Raw genomic sequence first — 14,433 nt, 5'->3', positions numbered from 1 at the left:
CATGGATGCCTTTTCAGGATACAACCAGATACCCATAGACGAGAAAGATGAGGAGAGTACCACCTTTATAACTAACATAGATTTGTTTTGCTACATGGTGATGCCCTTTGGCCTAAAAAATGCAGGGGTTACCTATCAAATGTTGGTGAATAAGATTTTCAAGCCATTGATCGATCACACTATGGAGGTATACGTGGATGATATGATCACGAAGTCTAAAGAACCGATGGATTATGTGAAACACTTGGAAGAGACCTTCGAACTGCTGAGGAAATACCAAATAAAGTTGAATCCAGAGAAATGTGCATTTGGAGTTAGCTCGAGTAAATTTTTGGGGTTCCTAGTGAACCACGGAGGGATCGAGGCCGACCCGAAAAAAATATGGGCAGTAACAGAAATGAAGTCCCCCCGAACAGTTAAGGAGGTGCAGAGCCTTACAGGAAAGTTGGCAGCATTGAACCGGTTTATCTCACGAGCCACGAATAAATGTCACCCTTTCTTCCAAACCATAAAGAAAGGGAGGAAAATGGAGTGGACATCAGAATGTGTGGAGGCATTCAGGCAACTGAAGGAATATCTTGCCTGTGTCCCATTACTATCGACTCCAAGAGAAGGTGACAAGCTGTATTTGTACTTGGTTGTCTCTAAATGGGCTACCAGCTCGGGATTAGTCAGAGAAGAAGAATGAAAGCAACACCCTGTGTACTACACTAGCAAGGCCCTGGTGGACGCAGAAACTAGATATCCACTGATGGAGAAATGGGCGCTCGCTTTAATAACGGCAGCATGCAAGCTCAGACCATATTTTCAGGCCCACCCGATAGTAGTGATGACTGATCAACCTCTTCGGCAAATGCTCCAAAAACCAGATGCATCTAGCCGGCTAGTAAAATAGTCTGTAAAGCTGAGCGAATTCGACCTATCTTACAGACCACGAGGAGCAATCAAAGCCCAAGCCCTGGCCGATTTTATGGTTGACCGTATTGAACTAGGGGAAGAAGTTCAGGAGGAGCAACCAGTTGAACAGAAGAAACCAATGGGGGTGTGGCTGGTAATGGTTGATAGGTCACATAGTGAACAGGGGTCCGGAGCAGGAGTAGTAATACGAAGTCCAGAAGGGGCCGAGGTATCCTATGCAGTAAAGTTCAAATTCCAGCTCGCAAATAACTAAGCCGAATATGAAGCCTTCATCACTGGGCTTGGGCTAGCACATGCACTACGAGCAGAAAGGATAGAAATCCGAGCAGATTCCCAGTTAGTCTGTAATCAGCTCAGTGAACAATTCCAAGCAAAAGAAGAGAATATAGAGCTTTATTTGAAGAAGGCAAAGCAGATGGTTGGGCTTTTCCAAGAAGTAGAAATAAAGCATATATGCCGGAATGAAAACTACTGAGCAGATATATTGACTAGAATTGCCGTAATTACGGATCCAAAGTTACCCAAGTCTGTTCCATTAGAAGTAAAGACCTCGCCAAGCATAGAAGATGAGGTAGAAATAATGCGGGTGAGCACCGAAAAATCCTGGATGGACCCGATTCTCTCATACATCCGCGATGGCATTTTACCAGAGGACAGGAAGCAAGCAAGGAAGTTGAAATGTCGGGTAGCAAGGTATATGCTACTCGATGGGGTACTCTACCGCCGAGGATTCACTTTACCCCTTTTGAGATGTTTGGATGACGAGGAAGTAAATTATGTGCTAAAGGAGATTCATGAAGGAATATGCGGCAACCACTCGGGGGCAAGGACTTTGCCCTTCAAGGCACTTCGGCAATGATACTTTTGGCCAACTATGCACCAAGATGCGAGGGGGATGGCAAAAAACTGCAAAGTCTGTCAAAGCTTCTCGAAGATTCCCGCTCAGCCCCCAGAAAGGCTAACCGCTATGTCATCTCCATGGCCTTTTGCCCAGTGGGGAATTGACCTGAATCGCCCATTATGCAAAGGCCGAGAAGCCGCAACACATGCAATTGCGACTATAGATTACTTTACTAAATGGGTAGAAGTGCGAATCCTCAGTCAAATCATGAAGAGAAAGATAACGGATTTTATCTGGAAGAATATCATTTGTAGATACGGGATCCCCTATGCCATCATAACAGACAATGGGAGGCAGTTTGACAACCACAACTTCAGAGAATTTTGCCAAAACTTGGGTGTAGATCTGAAGTTTTGTACCCCGGCACACCCCCAGGCAAACGGACAGGTAGAAGCAGCCAACAAAGTAATAAAGAAACTCCTGAAAACAAGGCTGGGAGAGAAGAATGGAGCTTGGGTCGACGAGCTACCAGGAGTGTTATGGGCCTACCGGACAACCCACAAAACTGCCACGGGAGAAACCCGTTCACCTTAGCTTTCGGTCATGAGGCAGTAATCCCAGCAGAAATCGGGGTGGGAACACATCAGACAGAGTATTTCAACGAGGAACAAAATAACGAGCAGATCTACATAAGCCTGGACCTGCTGGAAGAAAAGAGAAAAGGGGCCTCGCAGAGAGTGGCCCAATGCCAGCAAAGAATCATGCGCTACTACAACAAGAATGTACGCATGAGGCAGTTCCGAGCAGGAGATTGGGTACTTAGAAAAGTGAACCAAAACACAAGAGATCCTAATCATGGCGTTCTTGGCCCAAAATGGGAGGGCCCGTACCGGGTAGTACGAACAATTGGCCTTGGAGCTTACAAGCTGACTTACCTAGATGGACGAGATGTGAAGAAGTTGTGGAATGCTGAGCACTTGAAGAAATATTTCCAGTAAGTGAAATGCTTTACCAAGTTTTATTCCGCTAAGTTATTTCTGTTAAGTGCATGATGAATTGTAGCACACGCATGTATTTCACCTCTTGTAATCCATGGAAAGTTTAATGAAGATTAATTCAGCACAAAGCTCCCTGGTTAGATTAAATTTATTAAGGCAAGCAAGTGTCTATTCCTGCTCGGTCGCCTCAAGGACCAGCAGGCAAATCCATTAAATTTATTAAGGCAAGCAAGTGTCTATTCCTGCTCAGTCGCCTCAAGGACCAGCAGGCAAATCCATTAAATTTATTAAGGCAAGCAAGTGCTTATTCCTGCTCGGTCGACTAAAGAACCAACAGGCAAAATCCATTAAATTGGTCAAGGTAAGCAAAAGCCTATTTCCGCTCGGTCGACTAAAGGACCAGCAGGCAAAGACTATTAAGTTGTTAAAGCAAGCAAGTGTCTCTTCCTGCTCGGTCGTTAAAGGACCAACAGGCAAAATTCTACGAAATCGTTAAGGCAAGGAATCGCCTATTTTTCCTTGATCACTCAAGACAAGCAAACATATTTTTAAGGTAATTTGCAGAAACAACCCGTAAGCAAAACTAGGGCAAGAAAGCAACCGGAAAGCATCAAAGGTTTATAAACATTCAGATGTTTGTAAACAAACAAAAAATTCAGAATTTACATAAAAAGCAAGCCTAAGGATTATAAAGGTCAGCAGCCTCAGAAGGAGAAGGATCAGCAATCTCGGAAAAAGGAGGACCAGCGGCTTCTGGAAGAGCAGGCGTTGACCCCTGACCTGCTTCCAGAGCACGATCCCCTGCTTCCTCCTCCTGTACCACACCTTAAGGAGCCTCAACCTGATCCTGGTCCCCTTGGCCCTTATCCCCTGCCATATATTTCTGCACTCCCGCCTCCAGTTTGCACATATTAAGCTCTGGATATTCTTCCTTAAGCACAAACATGATGCACTTATAGGAAAAGGCAAGCCCGGAGTTATACTCTGCATCCAGCCGATCGTCCACCTCAGCAGTTTTACCTTTCAACTCGGCTACCTGCTTATTCAAGGACTTGATTTGCTCCTCAAGGGCCATCTTCAATGTATCTTGCTCACTTTGAGTAGCCTGGAGATCAGACTTCAAGACACCCAACTCGCTCTCAAGCTTGGAGGAGTTGGACTTAGCAATGGCCGCTTTCTCCTCCAGGTCCATGATCTGCTTATGCAGATCAAGCAGCTTTTCCTTCGAGCGATCAGCAGACTCAGCTTTTTTCTTCAAGTCCTGGTTATCAGCTTGAAGCCTCCTCTCATGGCGCGTGGACCTGTTCTTGTAGCAAGAAACCAAAGTAGCTAGCTTAAAAGAGACCCTCTGAACAGAACTAGCTAATTCGCTAAAGTTCATGCTTTCAATATCCTTGACCATTTTGGGTCCCACTGACTTGCCATAGTCCCTCTGGTACGGGGTCAGATAGTCACCCTGGTCCCGATGCGGAAGAGGAAAGGATCGGTCTCTAGATTAAACACTGACCTCAGGACTCTTGTCGCTAACCTTCTCCCTGCCATTCTTTCGAGGTGGAGGAGGGGGCAGAGTAGGAGTCGGAGTCTTAGAAGAACCAATATTGTTCTTCTTCAAAGAAGAGGGGGATTGTTGGAGCTACTTGATCCTCTAGAATGTTTCCTAGACATAGCACTAAGGATCTTGTTATCCATCCCGGCAGCTACGTCTACTAGGCGTGACCCGACAAGATTTGTTGACGACATAAGATCTTGACGGGAAGACGCGTTCACCAAAGCAGTTTCCATTTTCAACAGCTGATAGTCATCAAGTCTCTTGATCAGACCCCATGACTCTGAAAGAATAAACAAGGTTAAAGAAAAAATAAGTGACGATTAGATACATAAGGTGTGCAGAAAAATAAACGACTTGGGGTGACAAAACACATTGGAAGGTGAATATCACCACCAAGCAAATGGATCGTTGGACAACAGTTTCCCCCAACAAAGAAAAATTTATTCTTCTAGTTTTTACATGAGGAAGGAAAGCCGGTGATAGGCTTCCTCTTCCCAGAGCTTGACATGAAGTAGTACAAGCCTGCTTCCTTTAGGCTGCTCCTCAGTTGATACTAATGTTTTACTTCCATCAGGGAAGGCTCCTCAAGTTCACACCTTTCCCATAGCACATACAAGGCTGAAAGAACCATCTACCCGTTCAGGTGAAGCTGACCTGGAGCCAGATGCATGCCACCTAATATCCTGGCAAAATAAGGTTGAAGGGGCAACCGAGCCCCTAACTTGAAGCTCTCCAGATGCATTGTCACGTACTTTTTTGGAAGACGACTGGGGACATCACCTTTTCCAGGGATAACAAGGAGAACCTTCTCAGGGATATTGTAAAGATTTCTTAGCCGAAGCAGGTCAGTGTCGGTGGTGGCACAAGTAATGTAGTCAATGGGGTAAGCGTCTGCTCTCCTCACCATCACCCTCTTCATCAGGGACCCCAGCCCCCTCAGAACCGCGATTTTCACCAGAGCCCGACGCCGGTCCACTATGGTTTCCCATAGGTTCTAAATCAAGGGAAGGCAAAGTGGTCATAGGACGTGGGGCAACGGCTATAAGAAGCCAGGAGACCGATGAAAAAGGGGGAGAAAAATTGAGGGTAAAAGGGAAAACTCTGACAAATTGAAACCAGATCACATTCCATACAAATTCTTGAGAGCATTATAAGAAATCATATAATTTAGATTACATTGTTTTCCTGTAAACACCTTGTGCTAACTTAAGCATCGGAGGGTTTACACCGGTAAAAACACTGGCGTCTCTGATCTATTTTTGTGAACGCAGGCTTAGAAAGAGGAGAAAGGGTGATTCTAACCCCCAGGGACTCAGGCAATCGTTGAAACGGGAAGAAGGTGACATCTTCTCTATAGACCACATAAACGTTGGTGAAAAGATCTGGTCGGGCGAAGGGCGAGCATATTTCAGCATCAACAACTACAAATATATGTCGCGCCCATTGGTAACTCAAATGAAATGATAATCACAAACATGAAACTATAATTAACTCAAGATTAAGATTGCAATAAAATCAATACCTATGAGATTTAATAAGCATGATAATCATTTCAAGATTAATTAAATTTCATATGTGATCCGGTTCAATGTAGTCAAACTACATCAATAAATTCATATATGATTAAAATAAATTATTTAATGAATTTACTACAGTTTAAAAATAAATAGAGCGTCCAACTCTATTTATCAATTGTGAACTTAATTTATTTAATCATAAGATAACTTGTATTTATGTCTTCTGTGAATCCATATGATGATCGCATAAATACATATAATATGATTAAATGGACCTTATTCAAAATATCTATGCAATTAAGTCTTTTATAAAATATCTTAAATATTTTATTAATTAGAAAATAAATAAATCAATGTGCTTTAAAGAGAGCATAATCCCAACAGATAACACCAAAAAGTCTTTCATGTCTGGACGTCATCTAGATTTAGACATTTGGTCTTATTCGATATTGTTAAAAATATTCATACATTATCCCACATAAACAATAATTGATTTTGGGTTAAGTATATCAGTAACAAGACAACCATAAACAGTTATACAAACACTCCTATACAAACTGAATTGTCAACTTAGATGAATATTATGTGAGTCCTTTGTAGGTCTTGTGATGTCCTTTATAAGCCCTGTGTAGACTTGTGATGTCCTCTATAGAGGCATCTAAGAAGAGATGAAAAGTGGTAAAAATTATTAAAGCTCGCGAGTGCTGAACTTTTTCCTGAGAAAATCAAGTTCATTTGTTTTAGCGTCAGCTTTATCGATTTTCAGCACACGACTTTCTTACGGTCTCGTCGCAACTTTTACTAGCTTCTTGCATCAAAATCCAACAATTAAATTTCAACAAGAAAAATAATCATAGCAAGAATTGTATTAAGGAATTATTTAATTTGTTTTCTTACCTGGAATCTTTACTGACTAGAATAATATGTGTTTGATAGTGTAACATTATTACAATGTGCCGGGGTTGGAGAGGCCATTGCTGGCGAAGCAATGTGAGGATATTTCAAGCGAAAGCAAGCGGCAAGCACTGATGACGACAAACCAACAAATGGAGGGATCATTGGATCCTTTGTGCAGGATAAAAATATATATTTTGTATCACAATTATCTGACAGATGACTTAACATATAATTTAAAATATGGTGATGTAAATTTGTGAAGAAAAACTATATTTTTTTTTAATTAAGCAAGAAATTAGAGTGCTAAGTGTATTCAATTGAATATTGATTATGAAAAATAATGTTTTTTATATTTTAAACTATTATTTTGTCTTTTATTAATATGTTAAATGTCTAAATTACCCTTACGATGTATCAAGTATAAACAACTGTTAACATTCATTTGATAGAAATTATAAATTTAGGATAGAATATTGAACAAAGGGTGAAACTATTTGAACCCATCTAAATACTCTCAACACCCACTTTTTTTAAATCAATTTTATTTCTATAATACCTATTTAGTAATTTACCAAAAAAGACATGATAATATCATTAAATAAAATATTTTAGTTACTTTTTACACAAATCTCCACCAAGAACTGACATGTTCATCCATCCCTAACACTAATTTTTGTAACATTAAATTAATTTATCATCATAGAGAAGCAAAACCAACTTATCGAAAAGAATTTAATCACAAAATTAAAGAAAATGGTTGCTAAAAAGTTCACTCCTTTGGGAAAAAAATTGTTTATTGTGCTTCAAGGATTCCCCCTCCCCCCCCCCCCCCCCCCCCACAATTCTTCGCCAACCTCTCAATGAGTAATAATTGCAATTTGTTGCGGTTTCTATTAATTTTATATTTTTGTTCATGATGTTATAACTAAATAAACAACAATAAGAGATATGAGGTGAAACTCTATTTGCTATTCTTATACTCTTTCGAGTTCTATGAATTGCTTTGATCACTAGAGAAAATAAATATGTTGTATATGCTCAATTAAATGCCAAATTGCTCTCTCACCAATGCATCTACAGTTGAGTTCTTGTGATTTCAATTGAGAGGGAGAGATCCACAAAGCGAGAGAAAAGAGAATGCATGCGCTTTGTTCGCATTTTCTTTTTTATTTATTAAGAAAATGCTATCATAATAATTTATTTAAATAAGGATGTGTTTGACATTTAAGAGGGTTGTATAGTAAAATATTAATTTTTAAATTTTAGTGATGGGTGGAGAGAGTATTTTGGTAGGTTCAAATAGCCCTACCCTTGAATAAATTCAAAATTTAGCAGCATTTCTAATATGACGAATCACTAATAATTTTTATTTTATTTTTTATTTAGCACATTAAATGTCTAAAGTACCCTTATGACCTTATCAAGTACAAATAGGGGTTAATGTTTTGGTAGACAATTGATACAAATTATAAATTTAAGGTAGAAAAATAAATAAATTCAAATTTTATTGTATTTTTTTTATAACAAGGTGAACTTAAACTGGATGCTTGATAAATTTCGTTTAGATTATGTAATGTAAGACAAAAACAAAAACAAAAAAAAAATTAAGAAAGTAAAGGCTAATAATTTACATATATATGAGATAAAAATGATAAAGAAACTGAAGGATAATAGACCGCATAAAGGAAATAATAGTCTACTCGGCTTGGCTTTTAGTTTTAATTGATTAATTTTCAATTAACAAGTTAGAGAAGCAGCTAAACTTCAGAAAGCTAAACTATATGGGTCAAAATGGATTATCAAAAATAGATGGGGTCAAAAAAATAGATATAAAATCCAACCTTTTATAAATTAAAAAAAAAAGTAAAAACCTGACCTAAATTCCTCCATTCCCATGGAATGATACATGTTTTTAGGATAATTTAGTGATTTTATATTACAAAGATAAAATAACTAAATTAAACTTATCATAAAGATACCATAAGTAGTTTAGTTTCAAAAAAAAAAAAGATACCATAAGTAGCTAAAAATTGTTAAAAGACTAAACTTTTTAAATTTATTGTTAATTCATAATTTTATAAAATAATGAAAATTTTGTTAATTTGTAATTTTGTAAAATAATGAGAATTTAATATAATTATTGTGTAGAAATTACGTGGATTTCCCCCAAAAAAAAAAATAGTGGCGGAAATTTCCCATCCAAAATTTATTTGTTTTTTTCTCAATTGATTAGTACTAATACCATCTGGGGAAGGGGAAGAAACATGGTACTTCAATTGATAAAGAAACTGAAAGATAATGGAGCGCTAACGTAAATAACGGTACACTCTGCCCGGTTTTTGGATTAACTTATGATTAACAAGCTAGAGAAGGGGCTAAACATCATAAAGCCAAAATTTATGGGTCAAAATGGATTACTGAAAACATATGGGGTCGAAAACTCAAGACAAAACATGTATAAAAGGCCACGACAGTAAAACAAAACCAAAGAAAGAAAGAAAATCATAACCTATAAATTTCCCAATTCCCAAGTACGCGCAAGCCCAAACTACCATGCATGCAAGACCAGACGGCCACCAGACAACGAACGTACAAACCCCTCACAGCGACGATAGCGACTCACTGCGCCAAGCCACCGACAATCGCGGCGACGACACCGTCAATCTCGGCGACGACTTCGAATACAGCGACGATAGCGACTCACTGCGCCAAGCCGCTGACGATCGCGGCGACGACACCGTCAATCTCGGCGACGACTTCGAATACAGCGACAGCGACATCCTGCTACCACAAAGATGGGCTACAGCCGATTCCTCACTTGCTTCACGTGCGCTAGACCTCATTTTCAAGGTATTGTTTTCTAATCTAGTTTGTTTATATTTATATATTTTTTTGATCTGGGAGCCGACATGGAAGTCGCCTCCAATGGATGGTCGTCGGTCAAGGTTGGTCTCGGACCGCTCGAGAGAAACTCGATCTACCCATGCTGGGATTTCATGCCCCAACTTAATAATTTGAAGCATGAGATCGCTGCTTTTACGAGGAATGTGAAAACAAATCCATTCCTCTTAGACCCCAGGGACTCTTGTTTGGGAGCAGTCTCGTCCTCCCTTTCTTATATATATATATATATATATATACAGTAGTTTTCTAATCAGGGATCCCTGACTTTAATAAAGTCAGGGATTAGCTAAAAGATAAAATAAATACATATTTCAATGCATTATATTTTATCATGTAGTATAATAAAATCTAAATTTTTTTGTATTTTTATTAATCCCTGATCTTATTAAAATCAGGGATTCCTGATTGGAAAAGTACCATATATATATAAAATAAGGCAGTTTCACTATTATAATAATTACACTGATTTACAGTTGAAATTAAAGCCTATATATTGATTGATACATGTTTATTCTTTTGTTAGTTCCAACCAACAACAGAGCATGGGCGTGTTATGAAAACTGAAGAACTGATGAGAATGAAAAGTGAATTCCTCGATGGATTTGATGCTTCATTCAGAGAACAAACTCCTCCTGATATCCATCTCAGACCTTGCTACGGGCCTCTCCTGCCTGCACACAAAGCCGTACTCGTAATTCTCTCTCTTTCTTTCTCTTTCTCGCACTTAAAAAAATTTCTCATTGATATATTCATAGCTAGTTGGCAACTTCAATCACTATATGAAGAGCAATTGAGCATGAAACACAATTTTATAACCAGAGCTGATGCCACGTGAAAATATTGCTCATCATGAGGTGCACGACATTGTCAATGATTGTATTAAGTAGGAATCTAGACTTTGGAATCATCATTGCTAATACATATGCAAGCATAGAGTCGAGCATTTGTAAGCAAATTTTTTTAGGTAGAAATCTTGCGTATTTGGTAAATGAAATTGTTCTTTTGTGTTATGCAGTATACTAGATCAACTATATTGGTTCACCCACCACCTACTTACGATGCTCAACTAATGAGAAAGTATTGGTCGCTTGGGGCTTCATCGTGTGAGACAGAGATTGTCAATCTCCCTATGAGTCGTGAAGAACTTGAGGCTCTTCTAGATTTTCTTTACCATGGTAGCTTGGATCCGGAGAGGACAGAGAAACATATTGCTGTATTATTTTTTTCAGCCTGGAATTTCGACATCCTGTACTTGTTCGAGTTTTGTGCTCACCATATCCTTTCGTCGTTGAAACCATCAAATGCTCTTAAGGCTTTCAAAAGTGCAGTAGGTTGTTCCCATAGAGCATTGTTAGAGGCTGTGTTGGACTTCATTGTCGAAAACATGGAGGAGATAGCTTTCAGTAAAGAATATAAGCAGTTTGTAAGGGAGTTTCCGAAGCATTCTGTGACGATTACACAGGCATTTTTTGTGTATGGTAGTACCAAAAGGATTAAAACCTGAGGAGTTACTGGAGTTTGATAGATTGTGGGAGAATTGATTGTACTTATTATGTTAATTATTCCCAAAAAAAAAAAGTACTTGCGCGATGAAGTAATTTTTATTTTTATTTTGGTCTTGTTAACAAATATTTTTCATGGTTTTTCCTTCTTTTAAGTATGGGGATGCTTATTCTATTTACATCTTGATTTTTGATGGCTGTGTTTTGCCTGTGTATCTTGTCAATCAATGAATATTCTACTCCTGGATTTGTAATCTATGTATTTCACAGCTTAAATTTAGGGAGTGAATGGCCATTCCAGGCTTCCCACCATCTGCCCTACTTTATGTTTCAAAAACGTCCAACACCAATGATGTGACAGGAATGAAAATAGAATAGTCACTCCATTAATTTTCCGAATTAAGAAAACTGGGAAATGAAGAAAACATGCTCACGGGACAACTTGTTCTTTGTTCGCATACCCGATTCCCAACTGAAGTATCCAAGAAAGATTTTGGATAGAAACCATTGCCTTGCTTGATGATCTCTGCAGATCTTGGGAGCATAGGCTAGCAAAATGAGTTCCTCAGATATTGTAAATGTTCAAACCAAGCTGGCTCTACAAATTGCAGTGACCAATGAAGGCTTTGTACATCTTAATCAAGCATGTGTCAGAGCAATCTGAGCTGAACCCGGAAGCCGCATCTTGTAAGATGGGAACGGAATGAGCTGTTACACTCTCTTCACCGGTTGCCCACAGATGAAACCCTATCTGTATGTAATTCAAAGAGTAAGACATGACTCACATACCACGAAATTGTTCATGATAAATACAATGATACAAATTAGGGATAGAAGACTTTCACAGAATTGCAAAAAGAACAAAATTCCAAGACATTGCAATTATTGTGCTTTGCATTTTTGTGGGGAAGTCAAGTTGATTGCACTTACACCAACATTGCAGTCCTAATGATAACACTCATATTAACCACAAGAATACATTAGATATATATACTGGAAGGACAGTAAATGCATAAATATAGCAAAATTGAGGGGTATATATATATAGAGGACAGTGATCCAATCCGAAACTTCCGGATTGGATTACTGTCCGGAAAGCTACTAGGGGCCGTTGGATTTCCATCCAACAGCCCCTGGTGACTTTTTTATTTTTTTATTTTTTGCTGGCTGCACATGGTAGGGCCCACCATGTGCAGGTGCCTTTGGGTTTAAATTCAAAGGCCACGAGCTTTTCGGCACACTATTTTAGATTATAACAATACTTTATATATATATATTGTAACAAGGTAAATTTAGGATGGATTATTAATAATTTTTTATTTATATTTTATTAAACATGTTACAGGTCTAAAATACCCTTAGAACGTCGTTATGCATAAACGGAAGTTAATGTTTTCATAGACAATAGATACAAATTATAAATTTGGGGTGAAAAATTAAATAAATTCAAAATTTTGTATTATTTTTTGTAACAAGATAAATTAAAGATGGATGATTCATAATTTCACATTATGTAATGTAGCACAAAAAATATTATTAAGAAACTGATTTTTGATGGATGATTTTCCTCCTTTAGGCATGGGGGTTGTTGTTCTATTCACATCTTGATTTGTGATGGTGGTGTGCTTGTGCGTTTCTTTTCAGTGAATGAGCATTCTCCTTTTGGATTTGTAATCTATGTATTCCAGTTCTATAAAGTTAGAGAAAGAGAGTAAAGCTGGAGAAAGTTACTAAGTCAGAGAGTGAATCAATCTTAATAATAGATCTGTTTTGGTACTAGTTGGAAACCGACGGTAATGGTGAAGGCTTTCCCAAGAAAGGACGGATGGAGCTTTAGTTATTCATTTACATTAAACAATCATTATTATTATTATTTTGGCTAAAGGTTCTACTTGTAAAAGGAAAATATAGTTGAAAAATTCTATTGGGACAGTTACAATAAACCGAGACACTTAATTTAGAGTGTATTCAAAATTCGATAAAAATTGTTTCTGTCCTTATAAATCAATTTTGCTAATTTAAATAACAATGCCTATCGGATCTTAATTTGTTTCACAAGAATAGTCCAATCGACAAAATGATTGTATCATACAATGGAATTTCTAAAAGAAACAGTAAGAAGGAAGCATCTTAGAACTTAACCTCATACGGCAGCAAAGTTAAGAGATCAACAGAGTTATTGGATGTGGCACGTAAAGATTTTTCTTTTCTAAAAGTGATAATAATTAATTTTTTTTCAATTATATGAGCCTTATGATGATTTTATAAAGCCAATCTCCTACTCATGCACTCTTCAATGTCTTTCAAGCATTTCATTTTGTTTCTGTACTTTCTATCTTCTGCTGCATTTGCTTGTCAAGAGAGGAGTTGTAGCTCTGATAGCTACTAGGTTGCCACTGTTGTTTTTTATTTGAACCTGTTAATCGTACAGCACTTATAAGATAATAGAATATTGCTTGGGAACTGGTTACTCTCACATGTTGCGCTCGATGTTGTTCTTATTCTTGGAAGCTAGATTATACAGTTTCAATTTTATGAGCCTTATGATGATTTTATACAGCCAATCTCCCACTCATGCACTCTTCAACGTCTTTCAAGCATTTCATTTTGTTTCTGCACTTTCTATCTCACTTTCCATAATCAATTCTTTAACCAGCAGATTGATCTGCTTTGAGTTTTTTTTTTTTTTTTTTTTCCACCGTTAGCATAACCATCGACTATTTCTTAGGGTCGTCTTTTATCTTTTTTATTTTTTCAGCTCAGGAAACTGCAGCACGTATCATTATCAAATATAGTTACCTGAAGCAAACGTATCCGATTTTGTTTATATGTATTACCAATCGCATGCACTGAGAAACTGAACATGCTAGCAGCAACTAGAATTCAGGCACGATCTAATGATAATGCAAAAGGCATGACCACACTAGAAATATAGGTAATAGCTGTCTCTTTATATGTCTGACACAGTATGAGCTATGAAGCCGACTATATGCAATCCAAATCTAGGATGTAAGGATCATACCATAAATCGTCCGATTGATTACTGTTTAAGCAGGGAATGTGATACTAGGTTATTATTTTATATCAATAGAAACTCCAACAATAAAAAAAATAAAAAAATTGTGCATGTTAATAAGTTGTTCCTACGACAGTAATAAAAATTCGCCTCTGATTTAAGGTGCAATAATCTTACCTGTGCCTCACTCCATAGTCCTCTGTTAAAGACCTCCACCGCATATCAGTGGCACTAATCCGTAAATCTACAGAGTAATACCTTTTAATGTTAAGCCTGATGGAAGTCTAGTTC

At 37.9% G+C, this 14,433-nt stretch overlaps 2 protein-coding genes across 2 annotated transcripts; one reads left to right on the top strand and one right to left on the bottom strand.

The window, feature by feature from the left end:
• Positions 1 to 3,583: 3,583 nt before the first annotated feature.
• On the bottom strand, positions 3,584 to 4,159 carry LOC112099031. The gene has a single exon (XM_024186133.1). It carries the CDS (start codon positions 4,157 to 4,159, stop codon positions 3,584 to 3,586), a length of 576 nt encoding a protein of 191 aa, XP_024041901.1.
• Positions 4,160 to 9,227: 5,068 nt separating this feature from the next.
• On the top strand, positions 9,228 to 11,128 carry LOC18044512 (BTB/POZ domain-containing protein At3g56230). Its single transcript, XM_006436523.2, has 3 exons — positions 9,228 to 9,570; positions 10,148 to 10,315; positions 10,640 to 11,128. Exons 1-3 carry the CDS (start codon positions 9,274 to 9,276, stop codon positions 11,126 to 11,128), a joined length of 954 nt encoding a protein of 317 aa, XP_006436586.2. The 5' UTR covers positions 9,228 to 9,273.
• The last annotated feature ends 3,305 nt before the right edge of the window (positions 11,129 to 14,433 follow it).

The sequence above is a fragment of the Citrus clementina genome, unplaced genomic scaffold (assembly GCF_000493195.1).
Source record: "Citrus clementina cultivar Clemenules unplaced genomic scaffold, Citrus_clementina_v1.0 scaffold_4, whole genome shotgun sequence".
Taxonomy (NCBI): Eukaryota; Viridiplantae; Streptophyta; class Magnoliopsida; order Sapindales; family Rutaceae; genus Citrus; species Citrus x clementina.
Note: the sequence above shows the minus strand (reverse complement) of the source record. Positions and strands in the feature narration are given on the sequence as shown.

What these genes read in the sequence shown, in the direction of transcription:
- LOC18044512 (XM_006436523.2), top strand. Translation starts at nt 9,274, where the DNA reads ATGCATGCAAGACCAGACGGCCACCAGACAACGAACGTACAAACCCCT. An exon ending in CGCTAGACCTCATTTTCAAG is followed by an intron (nt 9,571 to 10,147) that starts GTATTGTTTTCT and finishes TTCTTTTGTTAG; the next exon opens with TTCCAACCAACAACAGAGCA. An exon ending in CTGCACACAAAGCCGTACTC is followed by an intron (nt 10,316 to 10,639) that starts GTAATTCTCTCT and finishes TGTGTTATGCAG; the next exon opens with TATACTAGATCAACTATATT.
- LOC112099031 (XM_024186133.1), bottom strand. Translation starts at nt 4,159, where the DNA reads ATGGTCAAGGATATTGAAAGCATGAACTTTAGCGAATTAGCTAGTTCT.